Source organism: Solanum tuberosum, unplaced genomic scaffold (assembly GCF_000226075.1).
Source record: "Solanum tuberosum cultivar DM 1-3 516 R44 unplaced genomic scaffold, SolTub_3.0 scf00072, whole genome shotgun sequence".
Taxonomy (NCBI): domain Eukaryota; kingdom Viridiplantae; phylum Streptophyta; class Magnoliopsida; order Solanales; family Solanaceae; genus Solanum; species Solanum tuberosum.
In genome coordinates, this window is record NW_006238999.1 from 1,120,897 (window position 1) to 1,143,031 (window position 22,135).

Sequence of the window (22,135 nt, forward strand, 5' to 3'; positions counted from 1 at the left end):
GATTTGTGGGAAAAGAAAATCAGTTTTGCCCGATTTGTGGTAAGAAAATCAGTTATGCGTGATTTGTGGGAAAGAAAATCAATTTTACATTAATATTACATATTAAGCGCAACAAACAAGTTTATGATGTATCATATATAATGTATCCGGAGGAAATTTATGTATCCGGATGTCTGATTTTTAAGGGATTTTTGTAAAATAGAAAATAATAGAGATAAAATGTAATTTAGGGTCATATACTATGGGATTTAGGTAAGTTTAATATATAAGGATCAAGTAAAATAAAATGAGGAAAGTTATAAAAATTGTAATTTGGTCCCTTTAGTTATAGACTAGGTAACAAAAGACCTTTAAACCTTTTTAGGGGTTTATTTAGAGCACAAGCGGCCGCTGAGCATCGGAAATTTTTTCATCTCCTCCATTGTTTCTCTCTCAAAAGACAAAAAGAGGAAGAAAAGATGAGCAGATCAGGTCAGCCTCCAGATCTCAAAAAGTAAGTTTTTACAATTATTTTTTTGAATTTTCTAATAATTTTTTGTTCAGAAATTAGTTTCTTACTTTTGATTTTGTGTTTTTTTTTTCTTTGTTTGTTTGGTTAGGTATATGGACAAGCAGCTTCAAAGTAAGTAAAAAACCCCTTTTGTCTTGATTTTGATTTTATTTTGTGTTATTGCTTGTGGGTATTGCTTAAAAATGCAGTCTTTGGAACAAAGTTGTGAACTTTGTGGTGAATGTTTAGTTGATTCTTGTTGCAACTTGATTAGAGTTAAAGGGATTTAACTTTTAGTTGTTTTGGTACGCGGGATAAGGTGGGATATCCCAAAATTAAGTTTGGGATAAAATTTATACTGCGTTTGGTTGATTGATGGAGCCTTCATACTATATTTGATTTGCGTGTTAAGCGTATTACCTTGCATTACATTCGGTTGACTTTCAATTCAATTCAAGACATTGTTTATATACAGAAGAGATCTAGTTTTGAGTTCTATTTAAGAATCCGAAGAAGACAGGGGAACTGGGCTTTCTCAAGAGTGTTTTGATTTTTATCGTCATGATCTGTTGTTGTAGTAAGTGGGTGGTTGATAATCACGTATTATTGGGAGGGTGTAGGCAATGGATATTGTTCTTGCACCCGAGCCTGTAGTTGGTAGGTCGAATCCCTATACCATCAACCAAATGCAGTATAAGAAGCTTTATCACAGGCTGAATCGATGGATATCCCACCTTATCTCATCCAACTTGGGATTATTTTATCCCGTTTCCCAAGTGAGATAAATTAGTGTAGGGATTATAATCCCAGGATCATTTAGTCTTCGTACCAAGCGTCCCCGTTTTAGGGATATTGGGTACAGTTAAAGGTTTAGGGCATAGAAGAGCAATTATGGCTTGTGTATACGTTTGCATTTCTTTTTCTTGTATATTTTTGCTTATTTGGGTTTTGTTTTCCCTGAAAGTGGTGCATCAATAACTATTGTGACCCCTCTAATTTTGGGTTAGTTACTGCTAGTGGTACTGACTACTGGGTATTCATGTAAAAAATCAGATTTTCATGAATGTGGTTATGCTTTTTGAACTTTGTGCGACTGCTCACGTTTAGTCTTGCTGCAGCTTTTTTGGGGTTTTTAACGGATTTTGTTTAGGACTTAAGTTTTCAGGCACATAAGACCACTTTTGGTTTAAGTATACTCTTGCGTTTATGTTTTTTTTGAAATAGTACTCTTGCGTTTATGTATTGTTTTATTTTTAAAGTTTCTTCAGGGTTTTTGTTTTCCACAATTTCTTAGGGTTATGGACTTATGGTATAAGGGGGTTAATTTATTTCCTAGGCCGCGCATTATGAGTTGAGTTGCTAGCACTTCATCACCAGGGTACCGTAATTTGTCTTAAAAGATAATAAGAGTATTGGAATGAAATAGCTCCAAACAAAACGTAATGGATATTGTGGATTCAAATAGCTGACCTAAACTAGTTTGGATTAAGGTGTAGTTGTTATTTGTTTTGTTGTCCATAGCTATCGAGACTGTAAAACCTTTCTCCTCCCTTTAACATGATGCTTCTGCGGTTGTACGACAAGTGCTGATTCTGTATTTCAAAAACATTGGATATATTGACATCAGATTTGCTTAAATTTCTCAAATAATGTGCCTAGTTTTACATAATGTGGAATTTTAATCTACTCTGCTGCTCACAAATAACAATTCTTATTATTGCATTTTGGTGTTGTGCATATTTTATCTCAGTGTTTGCATTTGTGGAAACAAAACTAAGAACTGAAGTGTTATTTTTGCTGGACATGTCAAAAAGTAATGCAAAGTGAAACACTAAATGCTTTACTATTTGCATTAATAAACTTGCATTTTGAAGTGGTTTACTGCCCAGTGCCCACCATTATTTTGGCTCCTTGTGCAGGGCTAACATATTGACTTTGATGAAAGTAATTGGAAACAAAAGTTTTGCTATCTTAGCAACAACATACCCAATGTAATCCCACAAGTGGGGTTTGGGGAGGGTAGAATGTACGCACACCTTACCTCTACGTTGAGAGGTGGAGAGGCTATTCTGAAAGACCCTCGGCTCAAAGTAATTGTAATAAAAGTCTTGTTATCTTAACGTGAGGGAATTTTATATAATTGGTATAAGAAGTTTCAGCATGTGTACAGTTTAAGGATCAATGTTCATTGTCTGAATCACATAATCTGCTCTATTAGTCAGTTTCCGTCATGGGGTTGCTTTTCAGAATTAAGTAACGTGGTATACCTTTTGCAGTCAAGTTGAATGCCAACCGCCAAGTTGTGGGGACTCTTCGTGGGTTCGATCAGTTCATGAATTTGGTTATTGACAATACTGTTGAGGTCAATGGAAACGATAAGAATGAGATTGGCATGGTGGTAAGTCTTTGCTGCTGTTTTTACTCCCTTCCTCTCCCCCGTTTATAGATTTCACTTTGTTTACACCTGTTTCTGGGGCTCAATGTAACTGTGATACATTATCAATTCTATTTTCTTTCTAGTCTTCAAGATCTCTTATATATTGATGTTAATTAACTCTTAGTTAGCTCAAAAAGCTTGTTCGTTCTAGAAATGCAGTCACTATTTTTTCACTTGATGCATGATTTATGTTGCAGGTAATTCGGGGTAATAGCGTGGTGACGATTGAAGCTCTGGAACCGGTTGCCAGACCACAGTAATACGACGGAAGCTGATAATTCAAGGATCTTTATCTATGTTCAAGATACTTACTACTCTTATGGAACCTAAGTGAAATTATGTATTGTACCTGAATTATCTAGCTTTCGACTAGTTTATCTTTGATATATCTGAAAATGAAAGTCATTGATATCTCTGTTCATCTAGAGCACATGTTCAGAATTTCATCTGGTGAGTTTTGTATTCAATGACACAATGTCGGGACATGAGTGTTTGATCATGAGCTGCGTATTGAACGTCTTATGGTACCTTGTTCCGACTTGAGCTATGCAACAATGAAATTTTCCTTGATCCTTCTCATATGTGCTTGGCAACCCCTATTAAACGCTCACTTTGAACGACTACTTGTCGTTCCAAGAGTCTCCGTTAGTTGAATCGTGTTTAGTAAATTCCTTGTTTTGGCTCATCCTCTTTGTCATGTGTATGGATAGTTTATATACCATTACCAAAACATCAACTTGCAAACAATGACTTCAATCTTTGTAAGTGAAAAGTAAAGCCCCACACGATAACAATATATGGGGTCAATGTATATGTAAACTTTATTCCTATCTTTTTGAAGTCTTAAACAGTTTTCAAATAACCCCACAAGATGTAAATTAGTTCAAGACTTCTATATCGCAAAACAAAATCACCAGTTCAATAAACATTTTGAAATTAGAACTTATAAAAGCAAACACAAAAATTTCATTGATTTTTAAATAGTTTTGAAATTCTAGCTAAAACGTGATTAATAGTTCAAGTTTGGCTATTTGTCTAATTTTTAGTATATTACCATTTTATCCATAACCCGAAAACCCGGTCAAAAACTGGACCCACTTCACTATTCCCTATAAAAACCAAAACGCCAATCGCACTTGAGGCAATTTCATTACTGTTAAATTTCCACTCTCAGCGAACAAAAAAAATGGCGATGAGATCTGTCGTTTCATTCAGTGGACTCCGTCGTTTGACGGAAGGTGCTAATGTAGCTCTCCGATCATCGGTTTCCGGTCTCCGATACTTCAGTGACGGAAAAATCCTCGGTGAAGAAGAACGTGCTCAAGAGAACATTTACATTCAGGTCTTCATGATTTTTTTATTTTTTTTTTTCAATTTTGTTTTATATTTCGCGAATTTTCGCGAATTTATGTTCTAATTATTGTTGTTTGATAGTATTTGAATGGATTGTGATCGAATAGAGTGAAAATGATACAGATGATTTGTACAGTTGATCGGAAAATAGGCGGATCTAGAACAATTACTAAAAATAATAGATTGTTACATTTTCAAATCTTGTAACTCTAAATTCTGCATATTATGTCCACACGGATATGTATATTGTGTGTAAACTAATTACTACGAATAATAGGCGGATGTAATGATTCTCTGACTGAATTCCCTAGGTTCAGCTCGTGCCGAATGTGTGTGTGCATATGTATGTGTATATTCATGAGTGTGTAGAAAAAATGATGTAAATAATAGATTGTACTGGTTTCATACGTATGAGCTCTAAGTTCTACATGTATGTATATGTATATATGTACAGATACACACATGTATATGTTTTTGTTATTCAAATGGATTGTGATTGAATAGCGTGAAATGGATATTGATGATTTATGCATTTTGATTAAAAAATAGGTTGATGTAATGATTCCATGACAGAATTCACTGTGTTCAAATCGTGCTGAATGTGCGTGTGCATATGTATGTGTATCATCATGAGTGTGCAAAAAAATTGATGTAAATAACAGATTGCACCAATTCCAAATGCATGAGCTCTAAGTTCAGCATGTATGTATATATGTACAGATACACACATGTATAATTATCATGCACATTCCAATGCCTGTAATTTCCTCTCTATTATTTCATTTTATGTTTCACCATTTATGTTTTTTTTGTTTAATATTTGAATGGAGTGTGTTCAGATAGAGCGAAATGATATAGATAATATAGGTGAATCTAATCATTTACCCACAGAATTTACTACATTCATCTGAGACCTGATATGTGTGTGCGTGCAAGTGCATATGTATATGTATAATAATGAGTGTGTTGAAAGAATTATATACTGTAATAGTGTAATAATAGATTGTATTATGTACAGACACTCTCGCATACGTATATTATGTGTGTAAAATAATCACTATGAATAATAGGTTGTACTGATTCAAAACCTAAATTATGACTTGAATTGACTCCAAATAGTTGGGATTGGAGTGAATTGGATTGATGTGTTCTCTTTTTGACGTATGATATAAGGTTTGTGCTAGATCATTCATGCATTTTTTTTTTCAATTCTTTGAGTAGAAAATGGAAAGGGAGAGGTTGGAGAAGGCAAAGCAGAAGGCAGAGCGAGAGAAAGCTGAGAAAGAGAAGGCCGATAAGGTTTGGATCTTTCCCTTATTCTTTTTTTCTTGTTCTATACGTATAGTCCTACATAAACTGGCAAATCCCATTTTATTATGTTGTTTTTGGTATGTTTTAACAGCGGAAAAAAGCAAATTATTCTTAAAAGAAAACTGCATATTTTAGTTCTAATAGGGCGAGGATTCTCTTATGATATTGGAAATTAAGTTTCCCTCCTTTTGTGATTAAGCAAAAAAAAGATTACCCGCGCCTTTTGGTATATATCAGTTTGGATGTCTTATCTTTGGCTTTGGTAAAATACTGAATATATTCCCTTTATCAAAAGCCTATATTAAAGCATCCAATTTCTACTCCGTTAGACTTTCTATCAAAGCTACCACCATAGTTCACATCTGCCTTCCATTACCTTTATAAATCATTAAGCTTTTTGTCCAATCAAAACAAGAGCAGCTAAAAATGATTTTTGTCTTCTCGGTAAAGCATTCACAAAGCCTTTGAGTAAGACAATTGCAAGTAATAGTTTCATCAAAGGAGGACAATTGCAAGTAATAGCAAAAAAGAGAGCTATTTTGCATTGTCATAACTTTACTACTCTTTCAAAAATTCTCATTGGTAAATCTTTGAACTAGGTGTAGTATGGATGGGAATTGTGTATACTTGGTCTAACCATCTATCTCTAAGTTTAAACCATTTTAATAAACCCTAGGTATGACATATGGACATCGGTCATGTTCTCTGATCTCATATAAGATTGTTCACTTGTACTTGAAATCCATAATTGCAAGTATTTTATACATTGTCTACTTGTTGTGGTGACTGGTGAGTAAACACCTATGCGTCTTTTTCTGGTTTAGCATTTGCTTAGTTAAAGTTTTGAACCTTTAAACGAAGTTCTAGCATCCAATTTTTACACATACTTTGTGAATGCCCTACATGTGTAAAAGTTGATAGAATTATGCTGTTTTTACTGTTTCAACATACACATTGCTCCCTCCCATATGACGCTTTCATATTAACCAGTCTAATTTTTAGTCGGAGACAATTGAATGTTGAGAGATACATGTGTTGGATTGATGATTTTCCTGCCTAGATCTTCTTTTAAATTTTTAAATATATACGTTTTTTGAGATTATACTGTACACGTTTTCTTAACCCGTCATTTCTTTTCTTTAAGCAGAAGGCTGGAGAAGGGGCTAACAAGAGCTGAACTGACATCTCAAACTCTTCCTTTCGAGTTACTTTTGACAAATAAATGGATAATGACTTTGTGTTGCTCTTGATACTGTTGGATCTTGTACAAAGTATTTCGTAGTTATTATCCTCCATGCTCTTCATCCTTGAAGTTTTCTTTTTTGAGACTGTAAAACACATTTGGTTCGAGAATCGAATATCATCTTGTTTGGGACCAGTTTGATTCTGTTGGCACTGCATTTTTATAGTTTGTTATCGCTTGGTAATCATAGTGTAAACTCGTTGCTTGTGATCAAGTCATTCGCAGCGAGCCCTTGTGTTGAAAGAAGAACTATTCCTAGTGATTTCAATGTGCAGAATAATGTCGTTAGAGGGTCCACCTAGTTCGAATGCACAAAAGTAGTTGGGCTAGTGAGTTTCAGATATCAAATGGTTAAATCGGGGAAAGTAAAGAATGTATGTGGATCCTATTGATCTAGTGGACCCAGGCTCCTCTGGAAAATTGAACCTGGTATGATCTAGTGGCCAATGAAGTGCAATGAGAACGATGAGGTCTCAAATTCGAATTCAGCAGAAGCAAATATTATTACTCAGTAGGAGACTTTTTCCATCTGCTTAAAGCTGTCCAACAATGATAACAACACACCCAGAGTAATCCCACAAATGATATTACTCAAATTTTATGTCCCACAATTCTAACTATTTTCCAAGTTCATTTACCCCGGTTTGGTAGCTTGGAGGTGAAAAACTAACACAAAACTACCATAAACACACAAACTACTGGACACATACATTAAGGCCAGAAAAAGTTTAACACCATTCTGTTCTTCAACCATTTTGCCAACAATTTCATCAACTATTCTGCTCGCCAAAGACTGATCTTTAAGCTCCTGGATTCACTAACTAAAATACTGTCAACTAGAAAGTACAATAAACTTTACAAGTTCGAGCATTGATTGCAGGTGGTTCGTCTATGTACAGGTATGAGTGTTCTTTTTTTGTTTCCTGCTACATTGCGAAGTTGAAATTTTGACTGCCACTTTGGTTTTGAAAGCTGCTTTGAGGAGGGACTGGGTTGGTATCCACTGCAGTTGTAATATCATGGATGCTGGACCTTTTCCGTTCTTTCTTCATCGCCTGTTGTCTAATGAAGTATTTTTGAGCATGACTAGCCACTTGCGTTGGTGTCCTTGATACCACTACGTTTCTTGAAATGCTTCTCCAGTCACCCTTCCCGTATTTGTCCAGACCGATAAGGAATAACCTATGCAAGAATATTAGGATTTTAAGTCTCATAACAGCCATAGAACAGCAAAATCGGTTATAAACACCAACAATAACTACACCTCAAATAACAGCTATAGAACAGCAATGTCAGTTACACAATTAAGTATAACAGCTCTACTATCTTATTATGTTTATACAAGCAGCTGTGCGGACTCTTCAAAAATGTTGTCACGCCAGTGTTGGATCCTCCAAAAATGCCTACTTTTGGAGGACCTGACATGTACCCGTCTTCATTTTTGAAGAGTCCGAGCAATGAAGTTTATAAGTACTCTAGTGATATGAGCCCCCGACCCTCTAATGGCAGGGACAAGATTAACTACTCTTCAATCCCAAGCAAGTTAAGAGTTGGTTATATGAAATGGGACAAGAATCTGTCAAAAAGCTCTTTAAGATCATATTTGCAATCACCAAATTCACCATACCACTAAATCACAATCAAACAACCCTTTAAATGATCTAAATTGTGAACATGAAAACTGCCAATGTCTATCAAAAATGGTCAATTTACTCTCATGTTGATCAAGAGGCCGACTATCTCAATCTGAAACAACAGTCCCCACCACCCTCATGGCCAAAAATCACCATTTTGCTGCACGAATGTTAGCTTCGAGTGGGGGTATAAAGAAGAGACAAGAACAATAAGATATAGGACGGATTACACAAATGAGAAGGAAATTCAAGTTGTATCAGTTTACAAGTTCAGAAATCAAAAGAAAATGTAATTCTTGAATAGGACTACTCTTAGGCAGATAGTTCTCTAAGCATTTTGGCTAAAGATAAACAGTAGAGGATGATTATGCTTAGGCAGCCATTGAACAAAAATAGGTACATTTTTCATATGTTGCTCGAACTTTCAAAAAATGTTGCCGCACAGTGTCGGATCCTTCAAAAGAGCACTACTTTTGGAGGACCCAACAAGCATTCATCTACATTTTTTGAAGAGTCCAAGCAACATAGCATTTCCCTTCTTTTTCTCTTTTGATGGCTAAAAAGGAGTTCTTTTTCCCACTGAACAAAGCAGAAAGAAAAATGCCTAACTAAAACCAAAGGAGACTCATTTCCGAGCCAAAAACTCCGCCATTAACAAAAAGAGAGTCTATTTGTCCTACTGATCAAAGCAGTAAGAAAAAAAATGCGTAAACTGAAATCAGAAGAGATCCAATTTCCTAGCCATAACAAACAAACAAACAAATAAGAGAAGAATTAGTCAAAATACTGTTATTCTATATTCACTCACATTCCCGATTAAAAAAAATAGGTGATAAACATAACCAACAACCCTAATTCAACCTTAAAAGATAAATATAATCCACGAAGATTGTTTAATTGCATTTCCATATTATCAAATTAAACTTATAAACTTAAAAATCTTCAACCTGACTCTGGATGAAGAGGATTACTCATAGGCAGTTCATTGGAAAAGAAAAAAGTACCTTTTTCCTGATTTTTTTCCTTTGATGAGTAAAAGAGTCCTTTTTCCTCACTGATCAAAGCAGAAAGGAAAATGCTGAAATTGAAACAAAAATAGACTCATCTCCTAGCCAACAAACTCCACCATTAACATTAGGTGATTTCTTCCCATCTGTTCTAGCCTTTGTTGCTGGTGTGACGTGACAGTTATCCCATGGAATTAGAAGAGGTACAGGCAAGCTAGCCTAGACACCATGGTTATCAAAAAAGGTAGTACCTTTTTCCTAATATTTCTTTTGATGAGTAAAAATGAGTCCTTGTTCCTCACTGATCAAAGCACAGAAAGGAAAATGCTGAAATTGAAACAAAAATACTCATTTTCCAAGCCAAAAAACTCCACCATTAACACTAGGCCATTTCTTCCCATCTGTTCTATACCCTTGATAGAAAGAGTTACCGGTACTTATTGTTGGTGTTACGTGATAGAGGTATCCCATGGTATAAGTCGAAGTACGGACAAGCAGGCCTTGACACCACAGTTATAAAAAAAAAAGTACCTTTTTTTCCAGACTTTTTTTCTTTTCATGAGTCCTTTTTACTCACTGATCAAAGCAAAAAGGAAATGCTGATATTGAAACAAAAATAAACTCATTTCCAAGCCAGCAAACTCCACCATTAACACTACATGATCTTTTCCCCTTCTATACTCAGTGGACAGAGTTACATGATCTCGCGAGATACGAGGTACATGCAACCAGGCTCGGACACCAACAACAACAACAACATACCCCGTGAAATCCCACTAAGTACGGAAGCTGGATCGGACACCACGGTCATAAAAAAAAAATTATTCTATATTCAGCCACATTTTCAGAAATGATAAACACACATCTGAATAGGTTATAAACAAAACCCATAATACCAAATTCAACATAAACACTAATTTTCACCTGATAAACATAATTAAACCCAAAAAATTTCAAATAGCAAAATTGTACCTGTGTTCATCTTCAGTCCATGGTGTACCCTTTTTCCTCTCAATTTCATTATTCTTCTTGTTTGATCCCGATGAAATCTGGCAATCGCCTTCCAATTCAACCGGATCATCCGTATAGCTCGGTAGATCAATCCGACCGGAATCAATTTCAAATACATCGTGAACAAGGTCATCGTAATGAGCCATGATATCGTCGGCGGTTTTTCCGGGGACATGATCGGCGATCAATTGCCACCGGTCGGCGACGTTTTCAGGGTACAAAACCAGGCCGTGTTCGAAGAGCTTGTCGTCGTCCCTCGTCCATGTCGACATTGAATTAGTCGGCGCTGTTGAATCGCCGATTGGGATTTTTTGGTAAATGACAGAATGGCTAAAAGAGGAGGACTAAAAGAGAAAAGGTGTCTTTTTCTTTTTCTTCAAATTTTTACCCTTAATTAATGTAGTGCTCGTTTGGTACGAGAGATATGAGATAATTAATTTTTAGATGGGTTCATTTTATATTTAGTCGGACAAAATCGTGGGATAACTTATTTCAAAATTGTAATGTTACTTTTATGAGATCCACATTAAAGATGAAATAACAATTATGAAATTAACTTGTTCCTCAATCAAACGAGTTTATACAATAAGGGTGGGGGGGGGGAGCGAATTGGTTAAACAAGGAATCTCAATGGGAAAGTCTTGAGTTTGACCTACATGTGTTTTTTGTGGGGTATATAGCTTATAGTATGAGATTTACTTAATGCAATTTATAAATTCTATGTTGTTTGCGAGCTATTTAGTGAAGTAAATTTTGCATAATTAAAGAATAGCGGCAAGAAGTTGAATTAAGAATATTTATGGATAAAAATACGCTTGAGATTCGTGTTTCATACATAATAGTACTTGTATTATTAATCACTTTAAAACAATGCATACATTTGACATTTTAGATTAGTATCTTTATTAACATGTTTGATCATTTTTCTTATCTATTCGAATCTCAAGTGGAGATCACGTATTAGGATAAAAGGTTAGTAGCGTAGAGGATTGTTTTGTCTTGTGAAGGTGTAGACTTATTAATGTTTGTCATAATATTAGTCATACCCTTGTAGTTCTTGCGATGGGTTGTTTATTGCTATGCTTTTGTCGTTATTTTCTTCTTTTACTTGGACTTGATGCACTTGAGTTGATAGTCTTTCGGTAATAGTCTCTCTCCGTATACTCTACCTTCCCCAGAACCCAACTTAATGAGATTGTACTGAAAATGTTATTGTTATTGTATTTGAATCTTAGTCAATAAAATTATTTGATATTTGTATCGTTGAAAGGTAAAAGATACTCTGCAACATTAGTCGAGATACGAACAAACTACCCAAAAATAACAAAAATCAAAATGTGGGCCAAGTAAAATTGGGTCCAAGCCCATTAGTATTTCCTTAGCTTAGTAAAGCCCAAAGTAAACTTTTACAAAAAACCCCAAGCCCAATAAAAGTCCAGATATCCACAAACACAAAAACCCTAATATAGTCTTCACCATTGCTGAAAAAAATCACAGAGTATCAGTTGCCTCACACACGAAGGTGATTCTTCGTCTTTTTGCTGCAATTCTCTGTGAGTTTTATAGCTTTATAGCTTTATTTGATCAAAATGCTTAAGGATTTGAAGCAAATTTTATTTACTTTGCTAAAAACTAATAAAATCCATGTATGAACCATTTTTCTTCAATACAATGTGTTTTTGTGTTTATGTGTTACTATTTACTGTTTGCGAGCTATGGATTTTGAGCGATACAGGTAATGTGTACTGGTAAGTTGACGCTGTGTGAAAAAGATAGGTTTTTTTTTTGAACTTGTTGAGTTGTTATGTGTTGTTGTAGATATTTGATAATAGTGGATTATTTGAGTTGCGTGCAAGTTTGCCCGTACATTATTATCAAAAAGTAGTCTTTGATAACAAAAAGATTTAGTGTAAAATGAATATCTGAATACTTAAATGAATGACCCGTATAGTGTGGAACGAATAAGAGGGTTTGTATAACATTATATTGCTCTATATTAATAGATACATTTCTGTGCTTTATGTGATCACAATGCCTTTAGGATTGAGCAAAATTATTTAATTGCCAAGAGCTGTTAAAATCCATATGTTTTAGGGTACCAGTATGTTTTCAATACAACCTCTTTGTGTATATGTGTTCCTGTTTGTTTTCTGTTTGTTGCTGGCTATGGATTTTGAGCAACACAGGTAATCTGTCTATTTGAAATTTGGAAAACTAGTATGGGGAATGGAGAGTGTAGTGGCAGGTTGACTGTAATTTTTTTTAAAAATTAGTTGAATATGGCACCAATGTAACTGCATTTGCGGTCGATGAAGTTGGAATGAACCATGGTGTACCAGGGTTCAAATCACAACAACGATAAAAACATTGTAGTTTAGGTGATCTTTTATCATTTGTCGAGTGGAGATAGGTAGCACCTGGTGGATTAGCCGAGTTGCGTGCAAGCTTGCCCAAAGATATTGTAGTGGTAGATTTAAAAGATAGTATAAGATGTTGCTCAGGAGTGTCGCTCTGTGGTCAATGGAATGAACTGTGGTATCCCACAGTCAAAATCATAACATTGATAAGAAATAGATAGGTGATTTTCTTCCATTTGTCATGCTGGTACTTGTGTTGGTAGGAGATAGTTGGTACCTGCTGGATTAGTCGAGTTTCCAATTACCTTGCCGAAGGAGATTGATGCTAGTGTAAAAGATAGTCTAAGATGGTACCAGGAGTATCGTGTAGCCGTTAGTGAAGACGGGATGAACAATGGTATACAAGGGTCCAAATCACCACTATGGTAAAAAGTAGTTAAATGATTTTTTTCGTTTCTTGAGTTGGTAACTGTGTTGGTGGGAGATAGATTGGCACCCTCTGGATTAGTCGAGTTTCGTGCAAGCTTGTTTGGGCAGCATCATAGTAAATAAGTAATCTTTTAGCATTCTTGTATCTAGAATTGAAATTTTAATAATCTTGTGTTTGGGCTATTAATAGTATACAAGATTGGTTGTTCAAGACATTCAAAAATTCCATTGCGCAATTTCGTGAAGTTGAAGTTCTAACAGTCATTGCAATTGGTCATAATCAGTTCATCTGGTTTTCTGTAGAACAGAGGGTAATGGTTGCTCTAGGATTATACTTACATCCAGTAATTGGGATTGCTAAATGAAGCCTAGTGTATTAACCAGCACAACAGATTACAGTTATAGCAGGTTGGCCTGAGGACTTGGAAGGCTAGTGTCATATTAGTTGTCTAAGCCGATGTGCCTTTTCCGAGCCTATCCCCATGCAAATTGGTCTAGTTATGTAATTATTTTCTCCATAATGCTATCTGGGAACAAAAGAGAAAATAAAAATGCATCTTTTAGATTCATGCACTGATTCTTGTTATAAAGGCTTTCCTTGAGCTTAAAAACTATTTGCAGACCTGAGAGCACAGATTATACCATGTAGCTTAGGAAAGTTAGCTTCTCATTTTTGTAAGGACTAAGGAATATGCTTCACAGGTGTTTATTTTGTACGTTAAGACTTAATAAATCGCAATATTTGATAAAAATATTCAGATTCACGGGAAAATGAACTACGCATCAGCAAATGTTCTTGTCCCAGGGAAAAGATTAATGATGAATAACTAGAGGCATTAATTTTTTTTTGATAGGTTACTGACAAACATTAATGCAACAGGTTTCGTCTAAGGAAATTCTGCAAGGATGGGTCGTGTGCGCACCAAGACCGTGAAGAAGTCATCTCGACAGGTAATTGAGAGGTACTACTCCAAAATGACTTTGGATTTCCACACAAACAAGAAGATCCTGGAGGAAGTTGCCATAATTCCTTCCAAGCGTCTCCGCAACAAGATTGCTGGATTCTCCACTCACCTCATGAAACGTATCCAAAAGGGACCCGTTCGTGGCATCTCCCTGAAACTGCAAGAGGAGGAACGTGAGAGACGCATGGACTTTGTTCCGGATGAGTCTGCCATCAAGACTGATCTCATTGAAGTTGACAAGGAGACCCTTGACATGCTTTCAGCCCTCGGCATGTCTGACCTTCCAGGCGTTGTCAAGCAAGCCGCTGAGCCACAAGCAGTGGCAGCTCTCCCAACATATGGTCGCGGTGCAGGAGGTTTTGGACGGAAATACTAATAAGAGAACAGTTGCAATGATCTTATGGTCTATTGAAGAAACTTTTTGGTAGATTATATGTTAGTTTTCCCTAATTTTTCTTTTAAGGAGTCTTTGAAACTCATTCCAGTGTTTTGAGACATAAATGATGAACAACCCCCTTTTTGTGTTAAAATGCATTTCATACATTATTCTTCAATTACTTTCATTTTGCTGCTGGCAAATCTTCCATGTGTTAATGGGAATATTTGTTCGAATACTCGTAACTCGTAAGTGAGGCTTATTTGGGTCGTGTTAAGGTAACAAGATTTATAATACTACACACACCTTTAGATTAAGATCACAAGATTTATAATACTACTCACGCCTTTAAATTATGATCACATAATTCAGAAGTTTCTTTTGTTTCTTATATTTTGGCACAATCAAATTAACACACTTAGATTAAAACGAAGAAAGTAGTATGGTATCTAGCTATAACAAAACTACTTAATAACTAACAAAGGTTGTGGTGGAGTGTTAAGTACTCCGTTGTTGGTGAAGGTCTCGGGTATGGAGTCACCTCTGTTATGTTAGAGAGCACTTTACCCCTAATGTGGGACTTCTGGACGCGAATCCAAATTTAGTCGAACTCCAATATGGGTACCAGAAATCGAGAAACAAAAAAAAAAACTACTTCATAGAGTTTTGGACAGAAAAACCACCAGTACATTGACCAGCAAACAGTACTTAATAATTAATTAGTTTCCTTAATTAATCATTAGTACTTTCCTTGAGCATGCTAACTAATAATACCACATCTGAGTCAGACTTATCATTATTGGTTCTTGTTTAAATTTTAGCATACCCGCCTCAATCACACATTAGGAAGTCCTTAATTGACTAGCGATATTTGAATCAGTTTACGTATATGTCGATTATTTTACTGAATATTTATATATTATCTTTCATTACTATATATATCGAATAATTCTATCAACTAAGGCTTTTGTCTTTACCATATTTTAGTTGCCTGTTTGGCCAAATTTCTGAAACGTTAATAATGTTCATTTTCAAATAAGTAAATATATTTTTAAAATAGGAAGGCATTTGACCAAGTTTTTTGATGAAGAAATAAGTGCTATTGAAAATAATGGCCAAACACATAACTACTACACTAATTAATAAAACGTCTTTTTCAAATAATTTAGCTAAACACAAAATGCATGTTTAATAAGAAGTATTTCTCAAAAATAAATTGATTTTCAAAGTTTGGCTAAATAAATTATAAATTCCGATCTTTCATATTTTTCACTCACTTCATTTACCGCCAGAACACATTAGTTGACTTCTATTGTATTTCTAACAAGTAACAAGTATGCATGGAACTTGCAAATCCTTAGTTGTTTAATTATTTATCAACATTAATTAGACTCTCTTGTTACATTAAGGGACATAATCTCTTAATTAATTGGATATTTTGAGATTAATTAAATTAAAAATGATCTTCCCAATCATAGAGGGTTAAGGTGGCATGTGCCCCCTAATTGTCCATACATGCATTTGTATAAATCATTAAGACTGGTAGAAAGGGAACCAAAACAGTTCATAAACATACATTATTTTTGCCCCTACAAAAAAAATCTTTTTTAAATTTTAAGAAATAAAATCAATATAATAAGTCCAAAATTCTAATTAACTTGTTAACACAAATATTTTAATTACACGAGTGAAGGATCACCAGAAGTTTCTTGTTAATTTAAGATTATTTACTTAAAAAATAATAATTGACTTTTAATAAATAAATAAATATTGAACCATTGTTGGAACTTTGCACTTGGCAAACTAATGTCTTTTTATTTATGTGTGATACATAAACATGATTCTTAAATTTGGTTCAGCTGACAACTATGATTTTTAATTTTGTCAATGTACAAGTAGGCACTATAACTATTCAAAACTTGAACAAATAAACACTCGAATTCGACTGGAAAAATTAGGTTCAACTCCTAGAATAAAAAAAATTATTTTGCGATTTGCGAGCATTACTTTCAGAATAAATCATGTTATATATATGAATTCAAATTTAATCGAACCAATATAAATATCGAATATCAAATTAAAAAAACAGTCATCATAAGTTATTCATGCATGCAAAGTGATGAAACTCAGGCAGTTGATAAGGTTGCATCACAGAAACTGAAATCTTACCATAATTTTGGTGAATATTAACAACTCTCTTTCAACTAATAATGACATATTGTGTTTTCTTTTAACTTGTGGACAAACTTATGTATCTTATTCTTAAAAAAAAAACTCATAATTTTTAAGTATTGCATGTGGCTACATTTTCTATTTGAGACGACTCTATGATTTGATGTTTACGAATTTTATAATTATTCAGAGTAAAATAGTTTTAGTGAGTAAGTAGATTTCTTAATATATATAAGTTCTGGATTTTGAGACATGGCGATAAATATAATGATTGAGTTCATAATATATTAGTTATACATATTCCAGTAATTTTCTTAAAACAAACACATGATTTTAAGATAAAATACTGAATCTTATAGAATCTATAACTTTTATAATAAAAGTGTCTGTCTCTAATTTTGTAATTTTCATAGATCGTTAGTTAAATAGAAGACTCTGCTAAATAGAAGCTCGGATATTTTCTTAAGTATCTTATAATGTTTATTTGCGTATCAATTTGTGGCCGTTGGGATGTCTCTAATAGAGTTGGGGAAACCTTTAATATATAGTTTATATTTTGTGCATAATTCTTTTTAAAAATATATATATATAGTATTAGATTAAATTGACTTATAAAAAGTAAGTGAATTACGTAGCAATCCTAATACGATAATTTATAAAATAGAATAATAATTTGTTATAACTGATAATGATAATCTAACCATTACTTCTTTTTTATAAAAAAAGTAGCTATGAATTTGTTGCTAAATTAATACCTTGTCGATCACTAAACATGATTTCTTGATAAATTTTAGATAATTTGTGCTAATCGTCGTTAAATAGAATTAACAATGATTTTTTTTTAGTTTAGAGTCGGCATTATATAGTCTGAGTTTATTTATATTGCGAGTCTCGATCTCCGATAGACCTGTAGTAGGTTGACAACCAGTTTAAACTTGTTAATTAATAATAATGAAAAAGTAAGATATGTTTCTACAGTCGATCAACCCCAACTTATTTAGGACTGAATTGTTATTGATGAAATTTATTCATTAATTTTATTTTTTTTATAGTAAAAGTAAGTATATATATATAACTTAAAATCTATAATTAATGAACTCATTGCAAGAAGAGGAAAATATAGTGATATAAAAGCAAAATAATAATAATAATAATAGTAATAGTACTACCATACTATAAAATTTTGAAATTCAGTCCTTTTCTGAATTCTGACCTCTTTTATTATATTGCCAAGGACAGTCATGTGTAATATATCTTATAATTTTTTTTATTTTTTATTTTTTATTTTTGTAGAAGAGTTGTTAATATTCCCATAAATAACTCACATGACGTCTGCCTATTTTTTTCTTTTTTAGGTAGTCAACTTAATTATTACCACATGACATAAGTTTCATAATTATGACAATTAACTCCTTTTCCTTATACTACTAGATAATGTTGCCCGTGCTATGCACGGGCCCAATAATATAAATGGTATATTTTGGGGCTAATAATCGAGTTTTTGAAGTGATTGTTTGCGTGGATAAAGGAATAAGTTTTTTTTTATCACAAACATGTACTTTCTTTGACGCTATTTAAGGCATAATAAGACTACTCACATACAACATTTTTGATATTTTATGTTGTCAATTATCATGATTTATAGTATTTTTACAATAGATTCACTTCAAGAATCAAAGGAATTTTTTGTATTTTTTTTCAAAACATATTTTATGTTGTCAATTATTATGATTTATAGTATTTTTACGGAATTTTTAAATATAAAAAAAATAAGACAAATAAATTAAAATGGACCCAATATATGTTATTTTTGTTGTCTCAATTTATGTGACACAAATGAAATTTGGAGAGTCATCCAAATTTTCATATTTTTTTTAAAAATGTTTGAAGTTATTAATTATTGTGATTTATAATATTTTTATGTAACTTTGAAATAATGTACATTACTGGTCACTTTGTCCTAATTTATGTGATATGGATAAAATTACAAAATTAACCCTTTTAAAATGTCTTTCAGATATTTTAAGTTGTTAATTATTATTATTTATAATACTTTTTTGGTAATATTAAAATGATATGTGTTATTTTTTCTGTCCCAATATATGTGAGACTGATAGAATTCTGAGAGTGAACCTATTTTATTATATAGCTTTTAAATATTTTAAAGCTTTTTAAGTCATTTGTAAATGATATATGTTGCTTCCTTGATTGGGATTTTTCCATTTGTGAGATATATATATACATATTCTATATTATTTTAAAAGGGAGTTTATGCCCAAGTTCTACTATATAATAAATATAATATATAATATTCAAGAAACTTCATTTTAAAAGTCCCACAAGTATAATATATAATATTCAAGATTGGGAAAAGTCCCAATCTTGAGTATTATATATTATATTTAGGCCTAATCTCTCTTTTATAATATAGTAGAAATATAATTGACCTTAAGCATGGTTAATATTTTGCAATACTATTTACTTATTAGTCGATTTAAAAAAAAATTACATTTATTATCACATTAATCTCTCTTTAAGATAATATACGTCTCGATCAAAAAAGGATAAATATAAAAGTCATTTGGCATACAAATCATTCTACATTCACGTAGAGTCTGAAGAAGGATCGTATCCTTTCATCCTACCCTGATAGGCAGACACAAGTATTAATAGTTGATTTCATAGTTTAAGTTCGTGATCTATAAATCAAACGAAGATAATTTTATCATTACTCTGAAATTTTCCTAGGCAAGAAGATAGGAAACTCCCTTTGGTATATTATTGTATATGATGTATGAGGACACATCTTATCACAGATCTTCCATTGAAATCTTATACCCAACATTATTATATTATAATATATTCATGAGTTGTACATGAAATGAGAGATTAAGACATTAAACAATAATGGAGACTGCAATTTGTTGGTTAAGCACACTTGATTAAAAAAAAAGATTTTAAGTACAGCATTGTTTAATTTCAGTTGACAAAACAATAAGCAAGTAATACTATGTACTATTCTTTTCCTTTTGATTAAGTAAAAAAGTGGTGTATTTTTGGATGATCTGATATGAACGCGATAATAATTTTAGAGAGTACGAGTAATGTATGTGTTCGATATTTTTTATGAGATTTCGACTAATTTAAATTTTCTCCACACAAGTCTTTTTGTTTAGGGAAGAAAAGTACGATTATGTTTTACTGTGACTAATTTAAATTTGCGCTGCCTAAGATTTCTTGTTAAGAATAGAAAAATACTATTATGTGTTACTTTCAAGGTTCAAACTCATCATGATCTCTTGTTAAGAATGGAGAATCAACTCTCTATATAATAACAAAAATAATAACAAGTCAATAATATATTCTGTGTAATCTTATAAAGTAGGATTTGGAAATGATCGGTTATATATAAAATTTACCTTCATCTTAAAGATAGAAAAATTATTTCTGATAATTCCTCTTGGCTTAAGAAAAATAATAATCAATTTTTATTAATATTTATTTTATTCACAGAGTTCGAACCTGAAACCTCAAGCAGACAAGTACTACTATATTCATTTGCATTTAATACTAATAAATTCTTCAGGCCAACAATTAAATACGCACATGAAATGTCCTACTACTCCCATTTCCTATCCACCTTCCTCTCTCTCCCCTTCATTATATACTTAAAACTCACAAGTTTTCATCTAAAAACACAAAACTCCATTAAAACTCTATACTCATCAAGAACTTAGAAAAAAAAAAATCCCAAAATAAAAAAATCCCAAGTTCAAAACTTTTACAAATATGGCCAAAAAATTGAAGATCTCTTCTATTTTCAAGAAAAAAGAAATAGGGCTAGCCACTTGGCAATGGCCATCTTGTACACATTCCAAGACTCTATCTTTTAGAGGTGATGACAAGATTTTCAAAACTATAAATTCAGTATTCTTTGACCCTTTTGATGGAATTGAAACCCCACAATCTTATTCCACAAATTCATCATTAGATACCAATAGCATTTCAATAGAATCCCATGAAGAAATCATAAAAGGGGCTAGATCAGAAAGGCTATTTTTTGAACAAGTGGCTACAAGTTCAATTTTTCAAGAACCAAATCAAGAACCACAAGAGGAAAATCAAGAAAATGATTTGCCATTTAAAGAGAGTGTAATTTTGGCTATGGAATCAAAAGATCCTTATTTGGATTTTAAGAAATCAATGAAGGAAATGGTTGAGAGTCAAGGGATTAAAGATTGGGATAATTTACAAGAATTATTAGCATGTTATTTGAAATTAAATGGTGAAGTAAATCATGGTTTTGTTTTAGGTGCTTTCGTCGATATGCTTATGGAACTTGTTATCCCTACTACTCCGAGTACTAATTCGGATAATTCAATTACTTCTTATTCTTCTGTTGCTTCTTCTTCTTTTTCTTGCCCCTCGTCTCCTCTGTCTTCGTTAGGACATAAAGAGACAGAGGAGCAAGAAAATGCAAAAGTCCCCTAAGATATAGTGTAATTTTTTATTGGTTATTCATAACGTAAAGAAAGTTTTCTTCTGGTTCTGTTGTTTGTTTTTACAATTCAAGAAGACTTGACAGAAATTGCTAATTGGATTGGTTCAATACGACTTCTCACTCAGAATTCGTCCTTCTTCAAAAGTAAGAAAGATGACTACTTCAACTCCATCTTAACGAGCGATACCATCTAAGTACATTTTCCATAGTCCTCCGTATAAGTCCATTGGCTCAAGTAATTCAGATTCACGTCTAGTTGACTCACTTTCTATCAAATGGTTTTTTCACTCCAAAAAAAGAAATTTGAGGTATGTGGTTAAAAATTGAGGACTCAAAACTATCATGTCACACCGCTCAATGATGATGTAATCACATTTTATGTATATTATTACAAATGCAACGGTTATTAATTTTTATCTGGCTTACACCATCGAGGCGGATATACCATGACCCAAGTGGCGTCACAGGACATTGCTTCGTTGAATTTAATCACTATGTACATATATAGATAATCAATAAAATGAAAATGTTATTTTGTTTAAATATAAGAAACGTTGCCATTTATCATTTTAGTGATATATTTATTTGTTTACCTTTTTAAATTTTGATATTATTAATTAAAAAAAAAATTACGTACGCCACTGCATCCTACCCACCACCAGAATAAGTAAAATGAAACAAAAATATTCAAGAGACACACTTAAAAAGTCATAAATTGGAACAGATAAGGTAACGATAAGTGTTTTTTATCCCCTATTTTATTCCATAAAAAAAAAAAATTTGATATGGTTGCTGAAAATGTAAAGTTTTGATGTCACTTTTTTGTTTGAATAAGACAATTGCACTCAC

The 22,135-nt window shown here is 33.0% G+C and overlaps 5 protein-coding genes across 6 annotated transcripts; 4 read left to right on the forward strand and 1 right to left on the reverse strand.

Moving 5' to 3' along the window:
• The first annotated feature begins 361 nt into the window (after positions 1–361).
• On the forward strand, positions 362–3,506 carry LOC102582177 (probable small nuclear ribonucleoprotein G). The gene is made up of 4 exons (XM_006345807.2): positions 362–493; positions 600–622; positions 2,767–2,888; positions 3,125–3,506. The coding sequence occupies exons 1-4, from the start codon at positions 459–461 to the stop codon at positions 3,185–3,187; spliced, it is 243 nt and encodes an 80-aa protein (XP_006345869.1). The 5' UTR covers positions 362–458; the 3' UTR covers positions 3,188–3,506.
• A 556-nt stretch (positions 3,507–4,062) lies between these two features.
• LOC102582502 (uncharacterized protein At2g27730, mitochondrial-like) lies at positions 4,063–6,975 on the forward strand. The gene is made up of 3 exons (XM_006345808.2): positions 4,063–4,269; positions 5,502–5,579; positions 6,739–6,975. The coding sequence occupies exons 1-3, from the start codon at positions 4,114–4,116 to the stop codon at positions 6,766–6,768; spliced, it is 264 nt and encodes an 87-aa protein (XP_006345870.1). The 5' UTR covers positions 4,063–4,113; the 3' UTR covers positions 6,769–6,975.
• Positions 6,976–7,517: 542 nt separating this feature from the next.
• Positions 7,518–10,842, reverse strand: LOC102582848 (transcription factor DIVARICATA-like). The gene is made up of 2 exons (XM_006345809.1): positions 10,448–10,842; positions 7,518–8,016 (listed from the first exon to the last, which is right to left on the reverse strand). Exons 1-2 carry the CDS (start codon positions 10,756–10,758, stop codon positions 7,761–7,763), a joined length of 567 nt encoding a protein of 188 aa, XP_006345871.1. The 5' UTR covers positions 10,759–10,842; the 3' UTR covers positions 7,518–7,760.
• A 1,071-nt stretch (positions 10,843–11,913) lies between these two features.
• LOC102583185 (40S ribosomal protein S17) lies at positions 11,914–14,791 on the forward strand. 2 transcript variants are annotated; one of them, XM_006345811.2, is made up of 2 exons: positions 11,914–12,008; positions 14,153–14,791. In XM_006345811.2, exon 2 carries the CDS (start codon positions 14,179–14,181, stop codon positions 14,611–14,613), a length of 435 nt encoding a protein of 144 aa, XP_006345873.1. In that variant the 5' UTR covers positions 11,914–12,008; positions 14,153–14,178; the 3' UTR covers positions 14,614–14,791. The 2 variants fall into 2 exon arrangements, with proteins under 2 accessions (XP_006345873.1, XP_006345872.1); XM_006345810.2 differs by having other exon boundaries at positions 11,935–12,039.
• Positions 14,792–20,398: 5,607 nt separating this feature from the next.
• LOC102595094 (transcription repressor OFP13-like) lies at positions 20,399–21,710 on the forward strand. The gene has a single exon (XM_006345940.2). The coding sequence runs from the start codon at positions 20,575–20,577 to the stop codon at positions 21,274–21,276; it is 702 nt and encodes a 233-aa protein (XP_006346002.1). The 5' UTR covers positions 20,399–20,574; the 3' UTR covers positions 21,277–21,710.
• The last annotated feature ends 425 nt before the right edge of the window (positions 21,711–22,135 follow it).

Coding starts and splice junctions, on each gene's coding strand:
- LOC102582848 (XM_006345809.1), bottom strand. CDS start 10,758: ATGTCGACATGGACGAGGGACGACGACAAGCTCTTCGAACACGGCCTG. Junction 8,017..10,447: donor TGGACTGAAGATGAACACAG/GTACAATTTTGC, acceptor ATTCTTGCATAG/GTTATTCCTTATCGGTCTGG.
- LOC102582177 (XM_006345807.2), top strand. CDS start 459: ATGAGCAGATCAGGTCAGCCTCCAGATCTCAAAAA. Junction 494..599: donor CAGCCTCCAGATCTCAAAAA/GTAAGTTTTTAC, acceptor TTGTTTGGTTAG/GTATATGGACAAGCAGCTTC. Junction 2,889..3,124: donor AGAATGAGATTGGCATGGTG/GTAAGTCTTTGC, acceptor TTTATGTTGCAG/GTAATTCGGGGTAATAGCGT.
- LOC102595094 (XM_006345940.2), top strand. CDS start 20,575: ATGGCCAAAAAATTGAAGATCTCTTCTATTTTCAAGAAAAAAGAAATA.
- LOC102582502 (XM_006345808.2), top strand. CDS start 4,114: ATGGCGATGAGATCTGTCGTTTCATTCAGTGGACTCCGTCGTTTGACG. Junction 4,270..5,501: donor AAGAGAACATTTACATTCAG/GTCTTCATGATT, acceptor TTCTTTGAGTAG/AAAATGGAAAGGGAGAGGTT. Junction 5,580..6,738: donor AGAAAGAGAAGGCCGATAAG/GTTTGGATCTTT, acceptor TTCTTTAAGCAG/AAGGCTGGAGAAGGGGCTAA.
- LOC102583185 (XM_006345811.2), top strand. CDS start 14,179: ATGGGTCGTGTGCGCACCAAGACCGTGAAGAAGTCATCTCGACAGGTA.